Source organism: Littorina saxatilis, linkage group LG16 (genome assembly GCF_037325665.1).
Source record: "Littorina saxatilis isolate snail1 linkage group LG16, US_GU_Lsax_2.0, whole genome shotgun sequence".
Lineage (NCBI taxonomy): Eukaryota > Metazoa > Mollusca > Gastropoda > Littorinimorpha > Littorinidae > Littorina > Littorina saxatilis.
In genome coordinates this window covers 7,430,138-7,450,610 of record NC_090260.1, presented here as the reverse complement: position 1 = coordinate 7,450,610, position 20,473 = coordinate 7,430,138, and the positions used below count along the sequence as shown (strand labels likewise).

Sequence of the window (20,473 nt, the reverse complement as noted above, 5' to 3'; positions counted from 1 at the left end):
GGACAGTCCCGGCACCCTTGACCGCTCTGTCTTAACTCTTGATGTCCTTGTCCTTCGATCCCCACTGACGTCAGGTCAGTCCCGCCACCCTTGACCGCTCTGTCTTTACTCTTGATGTCCTTGTTCTACCCCACTGACGTCAGGTCAGTCCCGGCACCCTTGACCGCTCTGTCTTTACTCTTGATGTCCTTGTTCTACCCCACTGACGTCAGGTCAGTCCCGCCACCCTTGACCGCTCTGTCTTAATGCTTGATGTCCTTGTTCTACCCCACTGACGTCAGGTCAGTCCCGCCACCCTTGACCGCTCTGTCTTTACTCTTGATTTCCTTGTTCTACCCCACTGACGTCAGGTCAGTCCCGGCACCCTTGACCGCTCTGTCTTAACTCTTGATGTCCTTGTTCTACCCCACTGACGTCAGGTCAGTCCCGGCACCCTTGACCGCGCTGATGACTTTTTCGCTCTCACAATTTTCTTTAGGACAAGTGGCTGTGCTTTTGTCTTACATATCAACGTCTTCTTGTCATCTGACTGTGCCAGTTTCACCCTAACTAAGCCAGTTAAATACTCTTCCTCTTTTTTTGTCAAAGGTGCTTGCAACTGTTCTATTGGGCGGAGTAGGGTTTGTGGTTTGTTTTTTGACAAAACAGTGTTAGTATCTGTTGCTTTCTGTGACTGAGATACAGACTTTGCTACAGGTGTGTTATCGTTTGATTCTGCTGGGGCTTGGGTTTGAAATGATGTTGAAGCAGCTGACACGAGTGTGTCATTGTTAGTACTTGCATCACTCTGACTCTGAGTCGTACCCTTGCGAGATGTCAGCAGGTCAAACAGACGTTTTTTGACCACACGGCTTGCGGTTTTTGTTTCAGGTGTTGAAGAACACTGTGGCTGAAAAGTTTCAACAATAGAAGTGCTTGTACAGGCATCAGTACTGTCAACACATGAGCTTTTCCTTTGCGGGCTAGCAGCTTTTTCACTGGCTTTTCTTGGTTTCTTACGACTACCAGCCATTTGTTCGGCAAACGTTCTACACACACTACAGTTAGCTACTTCCACTTTGGAGTTGTATTGTGTCCACAACACCTTTGTTTTTTCAAGGTTATTATTCATTGCTTTTGACACACCTTGGGTTGGAATGTTAGTTTTTTTTAGTTGGCTGAGACGAGCAGAGCATGATGTACATACTGTACTTGAGAAAGTGGTGCCATTGGCTTCTTCAGAAACGTGAATACCGTGAAACTGAAACAACACTGATGCGTAGCTTTTGCAATGCCTAATGGTATGATGTTTGTCCTTCGCTGCCTTTGATCTTCTGCCACACGTTCTGCACATAGCATTTAGCCTAAATATGTGGAGATCTTCCGTATGTTGCACTGCCGCCATTCTTAACTGAGACACCTTAAATCAATAAATAGAGTGACTACAAATTAAAAGAAAATGACACAAATAAACAAGCAAAACCATGTACACACATACAGACAGGCAAGAACATAAGCACAACTACAGTCACAACATTAATTTAAGAATAAACACGTCACATGCTTAAGAACAAAAAAGAAGGGGGAAAACACAAAACAAAACAAACAAGATGAAATGCACGACAGTCAACAGAGCTGCATATAATAGCGTACTGTAGCGAGTGCCTGTTCCGAGAACCTGCGCGTGGGTTAATTCACAAAACTTACCACACAAAACTGCTCCAGAAATCATACACAAACACCTGGAGCGAAACTTGTTTTCACTCTATCACACAGTTAAGACTAAGTACTTACGGACGGCAAAATAAAAACACAGTCGGTGGCTGTTATCAGTATTCAGTGTGATTATAAACTGATATACAACGCGCAAATTCTGTTTCTTTTAACAGGAACAAAGAACAAGAGCTGAGTGCCAGTGATATTAGTATTCCACAAAATCAAACAAAACGAGTCGAATGGCTGAACTCTAGTTTGCACCAACACAATGCCTGTATATTCAAGTAACAAAATATACAAGATGAACATAATCCCAAGCGTAAGTCACTGAAACGATCCCTTTTTCACACCAAGAATCACGTATTTTTTCAAACTGGCGCCATGCCACACAGCTCCAGAGAAGCCTTTGTCTGCTAGAGACAGCACGCGAAAGGGAATAGGTCACGGGGCGCGCGCGCGGCACGCTATAGTAAGCCGAGCCAGCTCTAAGAACAGTTCAGCTGAAAGTGCAAATCCCGCGACCAAATGGAACAGTGTGGACTGGCTTCTTGCCAACGTCTCAGAGTCCTGCGGTTGAGTCACTGTTACCGAGAGTGGCGAGCTCCGGCAAACAGGGAGATTAACAAATGTCCTTGTTTTTTGACTCATATGCGAAGCAAAAGTGAGTCTATGTACTCACCCGAGTCGTCCGTCCGTCCGTCCCCCCCGTCCATCCGTCCGTCCGTCCGGAAAACTTTAACGTTGGATATTTCTTGGACACTATTCAGTCTATCAGTACCAAATTTGGCAAGATGGTGTATGATGACAAGGCCCCAAAAAACATACATAGCATCTTGACCTTGCTTCAAGGTCAAGGTCGCAGGGGCCATAAATGTTGTCTAAAAAACAGCTATTTTTCCCATTTTCTCTGAAGTTTTTGAGATTTAATACCTCACCTATATATGATATATAGGGCAAAGTAAGCCCCATCTTTTGATACCAGTTTGGTTTACCTTGCTTCAAGGTCAAGGTCACAGGAGCTCTTCAAAGTTGGATTGTGTACATATTTTGAAGTGACCTTGACCCTGAACTATGGAAGATAACTGTTTCAAACTTAAAAATTATGTGGGGCACATGTTATGCTTTCATCATGAGACACATTTGGTCACATATGATCAAGGTCAAGGTCACTTTGACCCTTATGAAATGTGACCAAAATAAGGTAGTGAACCACTAAAAGTGACCATATCTCATGGTAGAAAGAGCCAATAAGCACCATTGTACTTCCTATGTCTTGAATTAACAGCTTTGTGTTGCATGACCTTGGATGACCTTGACCTTGGGTCAAGGTCACATGTATTTTGGTAGGACAAATGTGTAAAGCAGTTCTTAGTGTATGATGTCATTGCTAGGTTTAGCTGAAGGTCAAGGTCATGTAAAGGTCAAGGTCAAGCATGTGAGTCGTATGGGCTTTGCCCTACTTGTTTGTTGTTGACTGTAGTTTACGTGGGAAAATTTGGAAGTGGTTTAGTTATTATTACAGTACATGTACTCATGAACGATGATGGAATCAGTCTTATTTTTGAGAAGTCTCTTAACTCCTTTTGAAACGGTCTCGCGGAATAGTCAACTCGCCTGACCTGAATAGGTCAAATCAGTTGTTTAGTTTTAGGGGGGGGATGGAACTGCTGTATGGTGTGTGGTATGCTGTGACCCCTCTGTCAATGGAGTGGTCGAGCTTGATCTTGTATATGGACACTTGACAACGACTTAAACTCCACTTGGATAATAAACTAAATGAAATGTGTTGCCATGTCGACAGCGTTCGGCGTACAGACGGGAATCATGCGGATAGCGGCCATCTTGGAGCAGATAACTCAGTTCTGTATTTCTGTGTTGCCAGGTCAACAGCGTTCGGCGTACAGACGGGAATCATGCGGATAGCGGCCATCTTGGGCAACGTGATCTTCGGTCTACTGGTGGACGTGCACTGCGCCATTCCCATGATCCTCGTGGCGGCCCTCATGGCGTTCGGCGGTCTCGTCTCCCTGCGTCTGCCCAACACCATGGGACTCGACATCCACTGACCAACGTGTTTTGTTTTTTTGTTTTTTTTTGTTTTTACATTTTCATAACTTTAAAGTCCCCCTTGCTGGGAAGATCCTACTGTGCTGGGCTGGAGATCCACAGAACTGTCTTTTTACATTTTCATAACTTTATAGTCTCCCTTGCTGGGCTGGAGATCCACAGAACTGTCTTTTTACATTTTCATAACTTTATAGTCTCCCTTGCTGGGCAGATCCCAGGGTGTGTGGCACTGGATATCCACGATACATTTTTGTCTGATTTCATTTGTTAATTGTCTCCCTTGCTGGTAAGATCCAACAGTGCTGGGCTGGATATCCACGATACATTTGTTTCTGTTTCATTACTTTATTATCTCCCTTGCTGGGAAGATGCCACAGTGGGGGGTGGGGGGGGGGGGGGGGGGGGATATCCACAGAGAAAAAATTTCCGTTTACATTTCTTAATTGTTCCATCCCTGGAAAATTCTTACAGTGGGAGGGAGGGAGGGGGGGTCTGGAAATCCAGTGACCATCTCACATCGGTCAAAGCAAATGGAAGAGAAAGAGAGAGAGAGAGAGAGAGAGAGGGAGAGAGAGAGAGAGAGAGACAGAGATCAAATCAAATTTTATTTTACAAGGGGTGTGGCATAAGCAATATAAACGAGCTTCTTTTCAACCAGCCCTCGCCCAGAGAGGGAGAGACAGAGAGAGAAGAAAAGTGTCGCGGACAGTTGTATGTAGTTATAAGGTTCCTTGGTCGGGCGTTGCTGACAGGTACCTGTGTCAAGGTGGGAAGACCGGTAGCTGGGCTTAGCTCAGTGATTCGCGCCTTGCACGCTTTGCACGCATTGCACGGGACGTTCACGGTAAGCTGCGCGCTATTTGTAGGGTTCACCGTTTACCTGGTTGCTGACTGAGAAATTCATAGGCATTCTTTTTTCTGTCTCGGCCGAGACCAGATGTTTGTTCGAACGGCTTCGAAATTCGTGTGTGAATTGTCGTTTGAGTTCGAAGTTATTTTCAGTAGTAATGTACGTCTACTGTGGACTTTGTTAAAGTCGGTTGCGTAAAGTGCGCGATGTTTTTCATTAGCCTGTGTGAGGTAAGTCAAATTTCTTGGTCTAATTGGATAGACTTTTGTCAGTTTTTGCTGAAGGTGAATTAGCGGCCGGTGGCAGGGGACAGGGAACCTACATTAGTTACCAGTTGTACTGTTTTGTCTCGTCTTTGTGTTGTTGTAAATAGTGTTCATCATAGGGTTTAAAAGGAAATCATTATAATGGTAAATTATATCGTAGAAGGAAACCAAAGTTTAGTCATTGTGCTTCCTCCTCATCCCTAATAATGATGTCTATTGGAGGAAGTCACGTGTCTTATATTTTTGGGGAGAATATTGACTTTGGCCTTCTAGGCTTTCAGTGTTTACTGTCGAAGACAGACCGGACGGGAAGGTGCGAACCCTAGCTTCACAGCATGGAGGAGGCACCACCACGCTGCTGCTTGAGCAGCCAGTTTGGACTCTCGCATCGTCACCCCCACGCTGCTGAGTGAGCAGCCCCTCTGGACCATCTCCGAGGCTTCATTACGCTGTTTTGAGCAGCTATCTTGTAACGTCACAGCGGCGCAACCACGCTGCTGTTGGGCAGCAACATCGAACCGGCGCCGTCGCTGCAGAGTGTGTGCCGTGTGACAGCTCTTAACTGGGCTGATTCTCTCACCCCCGCGACAGAGACGCAGGTGTCGACCCGAGGGCGCACCCCCCCCCCCTGAATTCGTCGAACGTGTAGATAAGTACTTTCTTACGATAGATATCATTTATGGAATGAGGAGGGCCTTTATGACGTACGTGCTTTGTGTTTGACTGTCCTGATTGTCTCGTATGTCGTTTGTTGACATTATTTTGACTGTTGTGTACTTTCTCATGTTCATTATGTTCATCCTCATGCATTCGTGGTAACCCTTTCATTGTTCCATCCATCGTCACCCCCATATTTCACCCAACTGGGAACTATTAAATACTTTCATTTATTTGCATCGGTGTTCTGTGAGTGCTGTGTGGTGTGGCCAAAGTTTTTGTGTGAAAAACTAAACATGCAAACGTGCATGCACGCGACAATGGCGAGCTTGCCAGGATAAATCCTCTTAGAATTCAAGGAATTCACTTCATTTTTGTCGTTGGCCACACTTCCCATACACTGGACACTGATGTACTGTAGTTAATTAGCTTTTGTTGTTGTCTGGTAACTGTGGGTGGTTGGAGGGGCCCGAGGGTTATCATCAGGCCTTGTGGGTTGCCTGTCCTTGTTGCCAGTCAGCTGTGCCTTGTTTTGATTTTTCATGTTTTGGCTAACCGTTTGCTAGTTGGTTCTTGTTTATGGAACTTCGTTCTGGTCGTGTTCTTGATGATAGTGCTATCATGGCGTCTAGGACAGAAAGTAGTTCGGATAGGATTGCTAGGTGGCGTTCATTTGCTGAGGAGCTAGGTGTTAAATCTACCAGTATTCCTGAGTTTATTGCCGAGCGAATGACCCGTGAAGATGCGGAACAGGCTAGACTAGAGCTGGAAGGGAAAGCTTATCAGGACAAGCTAGAAGTAGCGCGTCGAGAGACTGATGAGAGAGTTAAGTATGTTCAAGCTCAGCGGGAGACTGATGAGAAAGCCGCGGAAGAAAAACTAAGGCAGGAAAGAGAAGAGCATGACCTTCGCATGCAACTCCTGCAGAGAGAGTCGGAAAGTAAGAGGGTGAAGAGAGGAAGTAGGGATGGAGCTGATAATGATGGAGATTCATCAGGTGAAGAAGAGTCTAGTGACCTTCGTGGTTTTCGGCCTTCCATACCGATGTTTGATGAGAGCAAAGAAAACATAGCTACTTGGTTGAAAAGGTTTGAGAGAGTCGCTACCTTGTACAAGTGGAAGAGAAATACGTGGGCAACTAGGGTCTCGACTAGGTTGTCGGGTAGGGCTGTAGAAGTGTACAACACTCTGGATGATGATAGCGCAGACGACTATGACGGTTTGAAGGTCGCGTTGTTAGGCCGCTATCAGCTCACAGCCGAAACCTACCGCCGTCGTCTCAGAACCTGCAAGAGAAAAGAACATGAAACGTTCAGACAGTTCGGTGCTCGCATTGAAGAGAATTTGACTAAGTGGCATGAGCTTTCCGAGATCACAGAACTGAAACAGTTGGTTTTGCTTGAACAGTTCTTGCAGACCCTGAGCGCGGACATGGCCGCGTACGTTAAGGAGAAAAAACCTCAGACGTTAGCCGAAGCAGTTAAATCCGCTGAGATTCATTTTGAAGCACACCGTGACAGTAAGAAGTTTTTTCAGCATGATCGTGATCAGGGGGGAAAGGCTGGCGTTGGTGAAAAGCAGAAAAGTGGAGATAACTCAGTTGGTACATCCGGTAGGAAGTGTTTCATCTGTGAGTCCCCCAAACATTTGGCTAGAGATTGCCCCAAGAAGAGCAAGTCGACGGGAGCGGTGAATAGTGGTCCTGAGAAGTCTTTACCGCCCGTCAGTGTACCCACTTTGTGTACTCCCTGTAGCCAGCAAGACTACGACCCGAGATGCCTGGTTGTAGTGGATGGTGTTGCAGTGGAGGGGTTGCGTGATACTGGATCTCAGGTTTGTGTCGTGAAGAGTTCATTAGTTTCAAGGTCTCAGTTCACAGGACAGGATCTTGAGGTTTCTATGGCTGAGAAAGACATCAAGAGGCGCTATCCAGTGATTAAGGTTCAGGTTGAATGTCCTTTCTACACTGGTGAGGTTGAGGCTATCGTCATGGATACACCTGTTGCTGATTTCATTGTAGGTAATCACGCCCGGCTGGGTGACTCGATTGTTCTTCCAGTGTACGCTGTGTCCAAGGTTGTGTCAGTTGTCACTCGTGCTCAGGCTGCCGCTGAAGGGAAGAAGTCGACTTTGTTACATGTTGCTGCTCCAGGGCTAGAAACAGTCACCCCTGAGCAGTTGCATGACCTTCAGCGGAATGATTCGACTTTGAAGAGTTGTCGTGAGGCGGCAGATCGCCGAGACGTCAGAACGTCTGGTCACTCCGGTGAAGTTGGGTTTGTTTGGAAGAAGAAGATTCTGTACCGTGAGTATCGCGGTGGTGGTAGCGTCTATACTCAGGTTGTTGTTCCCCAGCAGTTGAGGTTAGGTGTTATCAAGTTGGCCCATGAACCGCCTATGGGAGGTCACATGGGTGTCCAGAGGACACGTGATCGAGTTTGGCAGCAGTTCTTTTGGCCAGGTATGTGCGCAGACATACGTCGCTTTGTGTTGTCTTGCGATCAGTGTCAGAAGGTTTCTCATAAGCCACAGAAGGTACCGTTAGGTAAGATGCCTCTCATCGATACGCCGTTTGAGCGGGTGGCGATCGATCTGGTGGGTCCCATCATCCCTGCTTCTGAGTCTGGTAACCGGTACATTTTGGTGTTTGTGGACTACGCTACTCGGTACCCGGAAGCCATTCCCTTGAAGTCGATTGAGGCTGTGAAGGTTGCAGAAGCGATGTGGGCAGTCTGGACTCGAGTAGGAATTCCCTCAGAGATTTTGACAGACCGTGGTACTCAGTTCATGTCCGAGGTGATGAAAGAGGTGGAGCGTTTGCTGGCCATCAAGGGTTTAGCGACTACTCCGTACCATGCGCAAGGAAACGGATTGGTGGAACGGTACAACGGAACACTCAAGACCATGCTACGCAAGCTTGCTCAAGAGAAACCGAAGCAGTGGGATCGCTACATTCCTGCACTCCTCTTCGCTTATCGTGAAGTTCCACAGGAGAGTCTGGGATTCTCTCCCTTTGAGCTTCTATACGGCAGGACAGTGCGAGGACCCATGTCTGTTCTTCGCAACCTATGGACGGAGGAGCAAGTCGATGAACAAGTTCGTACGACTTCTGAGTATGTGGTTGACTTGAGGAACCGGATTGAGGAAACCTGCAAACTGGCGCGTCAGAATCTGTCAGCTGCTGCACAGAAACACGCGGAGGTGTTCAACCGGAAGACAGTGCGAAGACAGTTCCAGCCTGGAGACAAGGTTTTGTTGCTGCTGCCGCAGAAGAAGAACAAGCTGCAGTTGTGTTGGCAGGGACCGTTCGACGTTTTGGAGAAGAAAGGCGAGTCAGACTACAGGATTCGGATCTACGGGCGTGAGAAGCTGTACCACGCCAATCTTCTCAAGTTGTACAGAGACAGACAAGGGCGACAGGGTCAACCTGTTGTGGGGTTTGAGCTAACAGAGATCAGAGGCGACCTTTTCAGCTGTGAACCTGATGATGCTATGGCCCACTGCGTCAGTGAAGATCTTGAGATGGGAAAAGGCATTGCCGTTCGCTTCAAGCAATCGTTTGGAAAAGTTGATCAACTTAGAGCACAAAACAAGAAGGTGGGAGAGGTAGCTGTACTACAGGTAGGTGCTTCCTACGTTTACTACATGATCACCAAGAAACGCTACTTTCACAAACCCTCCTACAAAACGCTGCGGTCCTCCATGGAAGCTATGAGGGACCACTGCAAGCAGAACAATGTCGCTTCCCTGGCCATGCCGCAGATCGGATGTGGATTGGACGAGCTGAACTGGAGCGTCGTCCGTGAGATGATCAAGGAAGTCTTCAAGAACACAGGCATAACTGTTAAAATCTACATCTTCGGTGGCTAAGAAACACAGTATTTTGTACATTTTTGACGTGCATGCTACAGGAATAATGCATATCTTTTTGTTTGCTTGTTTTGTCATGTGCGGGTGATTCCCGGTAGTCGCAACGTGGGAGCCGACTACCTCAGTCGGGCATGCGTTGAATAGGGATCTTTTGCCGTGTAGACAGATGTCTATGCTTAACTTGGGGGGCATTGTCGCGGACAGTTGTATGTAGTTATAAGGTTCCTTGGTCGGGCGTTGCTGACAGGTACCTGTGTCAAGGTGGGAAGACCGGTAGCTGGGCTTAGCTCAGTGATTCGCGCCTTGCACGCTTTGCACGCATTGCACGGGACGTTCACGGTAAGCTGCGCGCTATTTGTAGGGTTCACCGTTTACCTGGTTGCTGACTGAGAAATTCATAGGCATTCTTTTTTCTGTCTCGGCCGAGACCAGATGTTTGTTCGAACGGCTTCGAAATTCGTGTGTGAATTGTCGTTTGAGTTCGAAGTTATTTTCAGTAGTAATGTACGTCTACTGTGGACTTTGTTAAAGTCGGTTGCGTAAAGTGCGCGATGTTTTTCATTAGCCTGTGTGAGGTAAGTCAAATTTCTTGGTCTAATTGGATAGACTTTTGTCAGTTTTTGCTGAAGGTGAATTAGCGGCCGGTGGCAGGGGACAGGGAACCTACATTAGTTACCAGTTGTACTGTTTTGTCTCGTCTTTGTGTTGTTGTAAATAGTGTTCATCATAGGGTTTAAAAGGAAATCATTATAATGGTAAATTATATCGTAGAAGGAAACCAAAGTTTAGTCATTGTGCTTCCTCCTCATCCCTAATAATGATGTCTATTGGAGGAAGTCACGTGTCTTATATTTTTGGGGAGAATATTGACTTTGGCCTTCTAGGCTTTCAGTGTTTACTGTCGAAGACAGACCGGACGGGAAGGTGCGAACCCTAGCTTCACAGCATGGAGGAGGCACCACCACGCTGCTGCTTGAGCAGCCAGTTTGGACTCTCGCATCGTCACCCCCACGCTGCTGAGTGAGCAGCCCCTCTGGACCATCTCCGAGGCTTCATTACGCTGTTTTGAGCAGCTATCTTGTAACGTCACAGCGGCGCAACCACGCTGCTGTTGGGCAGCAACATCGAACCGGCGCCGTCGCTGCAGAGTGTGTGCCGTGTGACAGCTCTTAACTGGGCTGATTCTCTCACCCCCGCGACAGAGACGCAGGTGTCGACCCGAGGGCGCACCCCCCCCCCCTGAATTCGTCGAACGTGTAGATAAGTACTTTCTTACGATAGATATCATTTATGGAATGAGGAGGGCCTTTATGACGTACGTGCTTTGTGTTTGACTGTCCTGATTGTCTCGTATGTCGTTTGTTGACATTATTTTGACTGTTGTGTACTTTCTCATGTTCATTATGTTCATCCTCATGCATTCGTGGTAACCCTTTCATTGTTCCATCCATCGTCACCCCCATATTTCACCCAACTGGGAACTATTAAATACTTTCATTTATTTGCATCGGTGTTCTGTGAGTGCTGTGTGGTGTGGCCAAAGTTTTTGTGTGAAAAACTAAACATGCAAACGTGCATGCACGCGACAAAAAGTAACAGCAAATCTCTAATTTTTCAAGGTGTTATGTTTTGTTTTGTTTCTCTAATGCACAACATACCCCAGATTTGTACCCAGATGCATGTAAAGTGTCGTGGCTTGCTGTAGATCTGTCCTCACTCAAACACACTTGCCCCATTCATCCAGCCCTACTCGCCTCTTTGTTGATCAATGGACTGACAAGCCAAACCGTTATGTTCATTGATGTGTCTTGTGTTGATATGTCAAGTATCACCATTCAAAACGGTCTGTATCGTGCAAACATTCAAAAAGGAATGAAGCTGTCAAAACTGTGTGGTAGCGCACCGCCGCATCATCTGGATCGATATAAAATTGCCTCCGCGCGTTGGAAACCCTCACAGCATCAACACAGCCAAGCCGACAATCGCTTGGCGGTACCGTATGGCGGCGCACTCTCGATATAACATGGAATATACGGGGTGACCTTGTGGTGATTGTGAATGGGTCTCTTATCTCCCCCTGGCTTCTCCAGACAGGAAACAACGACAAACAAACTACATTTCTCTCTGGTGTTTTCAGCAGATTCTCACAAGCTAGAGGCTGTCTGGATGACTGGCAACCGTTTTTCTGTTGTTGTTGTCTGGTTGTTTGTCAGGGTGCTTTGAGAGAAGAACAGTGTTGTGCTTGGGACCATGTTGGCTGTTTTGTTCTGATGTATTTCATAGCCGGCTGGCGTTCTGGGGATCAGTAATCATGACAGCGGTTGCAACTGTAAGGGTGTGATACTGTTCTCATTCTGTGTGTGTGTGTGTGTGCGCGCTCGCGTGTGTGTGTTTGTGTTTGTGTGTACATGTGTGTGTGTGTGCGCATGCGTGCATGCTTGTGTGTGTGTGTTATTTCATTAATTTAAAAAAGTCTGTCTACATAAGTTTTCAAGGTCTGTGATTTTGTTCTTGAACTGTTGGTAAATGAAATGTCATTAATTACATGATTATGCAGAGAAATTAAGATATGCTGAAAATTGCACAAATAAAGAAATATATTTGGGACGAAGAAGATGTGGATATTATGTGTGTGTCACCTGGGTCAGGGTGTGAATGACGTGAATACAATACCTAGATTGCGACATTGATTAGTCAAGTTATTGACATTGTGCAGTGACGTGAATACAATCCCTACATTGCAACATTGATTTGTTATTGACATTGTGCAGTGACGTGAATACAATCCCTACATTGCGACATTGATTTGTTATTGACATTGTGCAGTGACGTGAATACAATCCCTACATTGCGACATTGATTTGTTATTGACATTGTTCAGTGACGTGAATACAATACCTACATTGCGACATTGATTTGTTATTGACATTGTTCAGTGACGTGAATACAATACCTAGATTGCGACATTGATTAGTCAAGTTATTGACATTGTGCAGTGACGTGAATACAATCCCTACATTGCAACATTGATTTGTTATTGACATTGTGCAGTGACGTGAATATAATACCTACATTGCGACATTGATTTGTTATTGACATTGTGCAGTGACGTGAATATAATACCTACATTGCGACATTGATTTGTTATTGACATTGTGCAGTGACGTGAATACAATCCCTACATTGCGACATTGATTTGTTATTGACATTGTGCAGTGACGTGAATACAATACCTACATTGCGACATTGATTTGTTATTGACATTGTTCAGTGACGTGAATACAATACCTACATTGAGACATTGATTTGTTATTGACATTGTGCAGTGACGTGAATACAATCCCTACATTGCGACATTGATTTGTTATTGACATTGTTCAGTGACGTGAATACAATCCCTACATTGCGACATTGATTTGTTATTGACATTGTGCAGTGACGTGAATACAATACCTACATTGCGACATTGATTTGTTATTGACATTGTGCAGTGACGTGAATACAATACCTACATTGCGACATTGATTTGTTATTGACATTGTGCAGTGACGTGAATACAATCCCTACATTGCGACATTGATTTGTTATTGACATTGTTCAGTGACGAGAATACAATACCTACATTGCGACATTGATTTGTTATTGACATTGTGCAGTGACGTGAATACAATCCCTACATTGCGACATTGATTTGTTATTGACATTGTGCAGTGACGTGAATACAATCCCTACATTGCGACATTGATTTGTTATTGACATTGTTCAGTGACGTGAATACAATCCCTACATTGCGACATTGATTTGTTATTGACATTGTGCAGTGACGTGAATACAATCCCTACATTGCGACATTGATTTGTTATTGACATTGTTCAGTGACGTGAATACAATACCTACATTGAGACATTGATTTGTTATTGACATTGTGCAGTGACGTGAATACAATCCCTACATTGCGACATTGATTTGTTATTGACATTGTGCAGTGACGTGAATACAATACCTACATTGCGACATTGATTTGTTATTGACATTGTGCTGTGACGTGAATACAATACCTACATTGAGACATTGATTTGTTATTGACATTGTTCAGTGACGTGAATACAATCCCTACATTGCGACATTGATTTGTTATTGACATTGTTCAGTGACGTGAATACAATACCTACATTGCGACATTGATTTGTTATTGACATTGTTCAGTGACGTGAATACAATACCTACATTGAGACATTGATTTGTTATTGACATTGTGCAGTGACGTGAATACAATCCCTACATTGCGACATTGATTTGTTATTGACATTGTTCAGTGACGAGAATACAATCCCTACATTGCGACATTGATTTGTTATTGACATTGTGCAGTGACGTGAATACAATCCCTACATTGCGACATTGATTTGTTATTGACATTGTGCAGTGACGTGAATACAATCCCTACATTGCGACATTGATTTGTTATTGACATTGTGCAGTGACGTGAATACAATCCCTACATTGCGACATTGATTTGTTATTGACATTGTGCAGTGACGTGAATACAATCCCTACATTGCGACATTGATTTGTTATTGACATTGTTCAGTGACGAGAATACAATCCCTACATTGCGACATTGATTTGTTATTGACATTGTGCAGTGACGTGAATACAATCCCTACATTGCGACATTGATTTGTTATTGACATTGTGCAGTGACGTGAATACAATACCTACATTGCGACATTGATTTGTTATTGACATTGTGCAGTGACGTGAATACAATCCCTACATTGCGACATTGATTTGTTATTGACATTGTGCAGTGACGTGAATACAATCCCTACATTGCGACATTGATTTGTTATTGACATTGTTCAGTGACGTGAATACAATACCTACATTGAGACATTGATTTGTTATTGACATTGTTCAGTGACGTGAATACAATCCCTACATTGCGACATTGATTTGTTATTGACATTGTGCAGTGACGTGAATACAATCCCTACATTGCGACATTGATTTGTTATTGACATTGTTCAGTGACGTGAATACAATACCTACATTGCGACATTGATTTGTTATTGACATTGTGCAGTGACGTGAATACAATACCTACATTGCGACATTGATTTGTTATTGACATTGTGCAGTGACGTGAATACAATACCTACATTGCGACATTGATTTGTTATTGACATTGTGCAGTGACGTGAATACAATACCTACATTGCGACATTGATTTGTTATTGACATTGTTCAGACAGTCAAAACAAAAAGTTGAACTCTGAACACACGCATGCACACACTCGCCCAGACACACAAATGCATGCATGCACACTGATGCACACACATTTGCATAAACACACACTGATACGTAAACATGCACACCCACACAAGCACGCACGCACACACACAAACGAATACGAATACTTTATTATCTCATACAGAGAAATTTCAGTGTGGTGCACATTAAAAGACAAAACAAATAATAAGACAACAGATAAAAATACCATACGAAGCATACTACACTCGCGCACGCATATGTACACTAACAGGGATAGTAACATGATTCCAAATAGGTTAATTGCCGTCAGCTTTAGCTAAAAGTTTAACGCTAAAAACTATCATTATCACAGGACTAGATATGTCATTGAACAATATTTATCACAGGACAGCATCAAACACAGTCACACAAACACATTCACAAAGTAAAAACACAGACGCACAAACACGTACGCACTCATACACACATAAATGTACATATATTCGTATATTGAGGTCTAACGAATGACGTCTCACAACGTGCGTGGTCGTCCTTGGCGGTCAAGAAAGCCGCCGCGATCATTGCGCAGACGACACTTCTAGACCGCCAATATTTTTTGTGCGCATCACGTGCTCCACATAAATCGGCCGGAAACGAAGCAATTGGGAAACCTGCATATGCACACACACATACATACTCATACACAGACGCATACATATACTAACGTGTGTGATTATTGTTGGACACACACACCAACGTATGCCTTCACACCACACACACACACACACACACACACACAGACAGGAATAATAGTGTGTGTGACGCGTGGTTCTTCACACAGATACGACACATCAACACGCTGTTCAGCTGGGGACAATAATAACACTGTGTGTAGTCAGTGTGACGTGTGGTCCTTCTTACAGATGTGACAGGGCGACCAGTCACCAATCATAGAGTAGGCCTATAGGCCTACAGTTTGTGTTATTGTCCAGTCTGGTGTTAGTAGTTCATGTTGCCGGTCGCTTTATGTTTTGTGTAATGCATGTTATCTGTTTTAAGGTAAATTTTGAGATGCACATGTCCAGTCACCGGTAGATCCTAAGCGCGCTTAGCCGTCTGTGTCCATGTGCTGACTAGTCTTTGAGCCTTTCAACTTAACTGAGCCGCTCTCCTGGGAAGAGACGGGTCGTCGGGGAGCGTGCAGGTGTTGTGACGTCATATGGCGGCCTGTCTGTCTCTGTGTTCCTAGCGGCATGTAGCAGTGCTTTTCAAGTAGGGCTGATGGGGTCTATGTCGACCAAAAGAGTGGGATTCCCTGTAGGTGGAGTTCCTGGAGGGGGATTCCCTGTATACAGGGAATACCACAGGATTTAGTTCCTGTAGCGTGTCGCTGATATCGCTGAAAGTCACGTGATGCTTGGCGACATCGGTAGAATTTGATGTTTTTCAATCTTTTTTTGATATTTCTTAGAAATTCGAGTATGGTTTGCAAGTTTTATTCACCCTGTGGGATCCCCCTCCAACTCCACCTACAGGGAATCCCACTCTTTTGGTCGACATATAGACCCCATCAGCTCAAGTAGGTGTTAATCTTTGTTCGGATCGGGTGGATCGACGGTTGAAAGTGAATCATGCCGTCAAAAACCAGATCCAAGAAGCACATTTTTGAGCAAAAGAAAGACTGATCTTCAAATACACGTATGACTGACCCCAAAACTGCTGTTTAACATCTGAAAAAAATCCTTAACTTGTTGTGCTCAGTGTTCCTGCAAGTGTCACGTGACCATCTGCACGCTTTCTTCTCGCTCTTTTCGTGGACGTCAAGCCTTTCTATTTGAGTCAGATCGCGTGATAACAAAAAGCAGCGAACCTGACCTTGACCTTGCAGCAAGTACACCCTGTCCCTACCCCCCACCCCAGCCTGTGAATCTCCTTTTTTTCTCCAATCCCCCCCCCCCCCCCCCCCCTCTCTGCACCCATCACACAACACAACACATCAATCATACAACACCGTGATGAACAGTGGGGGTAACTTGTGAACCTCCTTTTCATCCCCCCCTCCCTCCACTCTGCACACAGACATATTGACAGAGTAATTAACATTTTGCCAAAAAGACAGTCCCGTACACATCAGTCAACCCTCCCGTCAACCTCCTACCTGTCCTTATACCCTCCCCCGAGCCGGGATATCTTGTCAATCTCCTTTTCTTTCCCCTCCCCCCCTCTGCACACATCACACAACACAAGACATCAATCATACAACACAGTAATAAACTGTGGGGGTAACGTGCCTGTATGCCTCCTCTTCTTCCCCCCCCCCCCCCCCACACATTGCACGCAACACAACACAAGACATCAATCATACGACACAGTGATGAACAGCAAGGGTAACTTGTGTACCTCCTCTTCTTCACTCACACACACCGCCCCCCACCCCCCCTCACTCTGCACACATCACACAACAAAACACGCCAATAATACGACACAGTGATAAACAGTGGAGGTAACTTGTGTAGCCTACCTTCTTTTTTTTCTCGCCCTCGCCCCCCCCCCCCCCCCCCTCTCCAAAACTATGCACACTTCTTACAACACGTACAATACATCAAACATGCGACATCCTTCTCCCCCCCTCCCCCCCCCCCCCCACTCTGCACACATCACACAACACAACACATGAACCATACAATACAGCGGTGAACAGGGGGGGGGGGGGGGTAACTTGTGTACTTCTCTTCCTCCTACCCCCCTCCCCCTCCCTCAGTGATTAACATTTCGCCAAAAAGACAGTCACGTACACACCAATCGTCCCTCGCCCCTCCACCCAAGCCGGGGTAACTTGTGAATCTCCTTTTCTCTCCCCCCCCCCTCCCCCCCTCCAAAACTATGCACACTTCTTACAACACAATACATCAAACATGCGACATCCTTCTCCCCCTTCCTCCCCACTATGCAAACATCACACAACACAACACATCAATCATACGACACGGGGATCAACATTTAATTGGAGTAGCTTGGGTACCTCCTCTTCCTCCCCCCCCCCCCCCCCCCTACACTGCACACATCACACAACACAGCACAGCGGGGGTAACTTGTGTATTTCCTCTTCTTCCTCCCCCCCCCCCCTACACTGCACACATCACACAACACAGCACAGCGGGGGTAACTCGTGCATTTCCTCTTCTTCCTCCCCGCCCCCCACCACTCTGCACACGTGACACAAAATAACACATAAATCATTCGACACAGTGATAAACAGTGGAAGTACTTTGTGTACCTACTCTTCTAGAGAAAGGGAGAATGTACGTTCTGGCTCACCGATTCCGACAGACCCTAAATATTAACGCAAAATAGGCTTCTGGACTAAACTTTTACTAAAATGAAACATGCGACAAAATCAGAAAAATACTGCATAAATCCATACAAAAAAAATACAGTAAAGTAAGGTTGTTTTGAACCAATCCCGGGTCTGTCGGAATCAGTAACCCAGAACGTACATTCTCCCTTTCTCTCATACAACGCTAAATTTAGTTTCCATTGAAATATTAATCCAATCTGCCCGTCGTCGGCAACACTACCGTATTGATCTGGTAAAGACAAACACTGAGCCAGCGTGTGTTTTGCGAGGCCTGCAAGCTAGTCTTCTATATTCCTCCAATGGCAAGACAAGATTAAATTATGTGATAGCAACAGTTACGTCACGTCCGCCCACCACTTGGTGTTGATAGTAACATAGCCTGGTGATTTTGTCATTTCATTCCGGAGTCGCCAACCGCGCAGTTGTGTTTTCTGTGAGAGAAGTGTTTTTACTGTCACTATATTTGCTAAATATTTATGTCTCAAGATAGCATTTCTGAAGAATTAGAGAGAGAACTTCTTCCTCAAGATATGGATCAACAAAGCAGATGGAGTGTAGAACAACTTGGTATCATTGAGGAGCATATATTTCATCATAATAATTATGTTGATGTATTGAATAGAATGAAAAGAGAAGGGCCATCAGAAAGTAGGAAACTACCTAGATTTCTCTCCCAACCAAAAAGAAAACTGACATCTCTGTATGGGGAGCAGGTGAAAAAACGAAAGGTTATGTCACCAGAAGAACTCCATCAATACTTGCAGTCAAAAGAGGTTGATGTGAGTAAGACAGTTAGGAAAGAAGTTTTCTTTTTTTCCTCAGAGAAAATAGGGTCATCAGATGCTGCTATTGAAAAGCTGAAGGAAGGATACAGGCAGATTCAAAGACAGGAGGCCACCAGTATGTGTTTTAACCTTCAGTATGGTTCTCTTCTGGATGCATCTTTCAAATTCTTTCAGGAAGAAAAGGAACGAGGAATTCACAAAAACAAGTGGGAAGAGTGGTTGCAGGCAAACATTGGCATCTCACCAGCTTATTCACGCAAACTGAGAGAGATTGCTCGTTTGCTGAAACCATACTTTAGCAGGTTTTCTACAGTTGGTCTGTCTTTCATTGAAATCTACTCTCTGAGAAAAGATTTGAAGACAATGTTTGAAAGTAATGAGGAGATCAGAAAATATTGGACTTCTCCCATGCAAGAACCACTACAACTCCAAACACGATCCTCTCAGGTAGAAAACACTCAGTTGTGAGAAGTCAGTCACGGTTGAGTAGAGCGCTCCAGCCTGGAGCGCCTGGGGTGGGTTGCATGAGAGAACTCTGTAACTGCCATGCAGTTAAAGGGAAGCGACCCCTTAAGTGTAACTAACTTTTTATAACTTTGCATGGATTCTTTCCCCTTGACCACTTTCGGGAAACCCTTGTTTACTCCTAAGTTATAACGCGATATAGTTCCATCTTTCCGGGTTCCTTCTCTTAATTTGCCACCTTTTATGGACATTTTTTACTGATGTGTGTACCTGCCCTTTGATGGATGAGTAGCTGTGGTTCGGGATTTTTCGATGGTTTTTCGGTGGATTGTTTCAAGTAACAGTTTTCTGTATTCATGCGCGGTTTTCCGGCTGAGCGGTAAATGTAAGCCATTTTGGGTTCTTTCGCTCAAGAGAACCTCATGAAAGCGACACTGGGTCGCTCCCACTGAAAGCCACTGAACTCATGGAACTCTCTCTGCCTCTAGATTCCTTGGACAACGAGGTATGAGTAATTATGTAATAGCGCTTCGATGTTTCTTTTATTTTCTCATGGTTTTAGCATTATAAATGATTGTCTTGTCGGAAGATTTGTGACCATGCTTCTTGTTCCTCTAACTTTTATCATTGGTGAACATGGGTCTTGTATTGATGACCTTTTTATTCTCTTGCAGTTTTACGGTGCTATTGACAAATAAAAGTACACCAGTCCCAGCGTTGTTTTGAATCATTTGACGAGAGGCAGTGACAGTAAAACTCGTTCCCAGAGTAAAACGAACTCGCTACCAGAGTAAAGGAAAACGCGCCTGAAGAGAAAGGCGACCTTTCAACCATTGACCTTCGACATAGGTCAACAACCGGCCAGAACTTGGAAGACATCGACTGGCAAAATTATGGAAAAGGAAAATCTGAACCCTCTTGAAATGAACGAAGGACAAGAGAACTCAGAAAGCGTCAGACGTTCTGCAAGGGAACAAAAACTGACAGAAAAGGGCAGAAGCTACAAGAAAGAACTACTTTTACAAGCCTTTCACTCTGAACATTGTGGGTTGCTGGACTTTCTTACTGACACTGACAGTCTGCTACAACAGAGCACTGTGGACTGTGAAGATATGATTTCAAGGCGCCAAGCGATTACATCCCGAATCAGCCTACTGAGAGAAACTGCTGAGAAGATAAATGAATTGGATGATGGTGAAGAAAGCA

General features: G+C 44.9%; 2 protein-coding genes and 1 long non-coding RNA gene across 4 annotated transcripts in view; all 3 read left to right on the top strand.

The window, feature by feature from the left end:
- Nucleotides 1-4,139, top strand: part of LOC138950291 (synaptic vesicle glycoprotein 2C-like) — a 32,250-nt gene extending 28,111 nt beyond the window's left edge. For both annotated transcript variants that reach the window (XM_070322040.1, XM_070322039.1), the window contains exon 12: nucleotides 3,578-4,139. In XM_070322040.1, coding sequence (XP_070178141.1) covers nucleotides 3,578-3,761 — 184 coding nt within the window. In that variant the 3' untranslated portion in view covers nucleotides 3,762-4,139. The remainder of the gene's footprint in view (nucleotides 1-3,577) is intronic.
- Nucleotides 4,140-5,330: 1,191 nt separating this feature from the next.
- LOC138950290 (uncharacterized) lies at nucleotides 5,331-10,411 on the top strand. The gene has a single exon (XM_070322038.1). The coding sequence runs from the start codon at nucleotides 6,115-6,117 to the stop codon at nucleotides 9,403-9,405; it is 3,291 nt and encodes a 1,096-aa protein (XP_070178139.1). The 5' UTR covers nucleotides 5,331-6,114; the 3' UTR covers nucleotides 9,406-10,411.
- An 8,931-nt stretch (nucleotides 10,412-19,342) lies between these two features.
- On the top strand, nucleotides 19,343-19,978 carry LOC138950289 (uncharacterized). Its single transcript, XR_011450595.1, has 2 exons — nucleotides 19,343-19,772; nucleotides 19,942-19,978. It is a non-coding gene; the product is annotated as an uncharacterized lncRNA (long non-coding RNA).
- Nucleotides 19,979-20,473: the final 495 nt, after the last annotated feature.

Excerpts from the sequence above, each read along its gene's own strand:
- LOC138950290 (XM_070322038.1), top strand. The coding sequence starts at position 6,115 with ATGGAACTTCGTTCTGGTCGTGTTCTTGATGATAGTGCTATCATGGCG.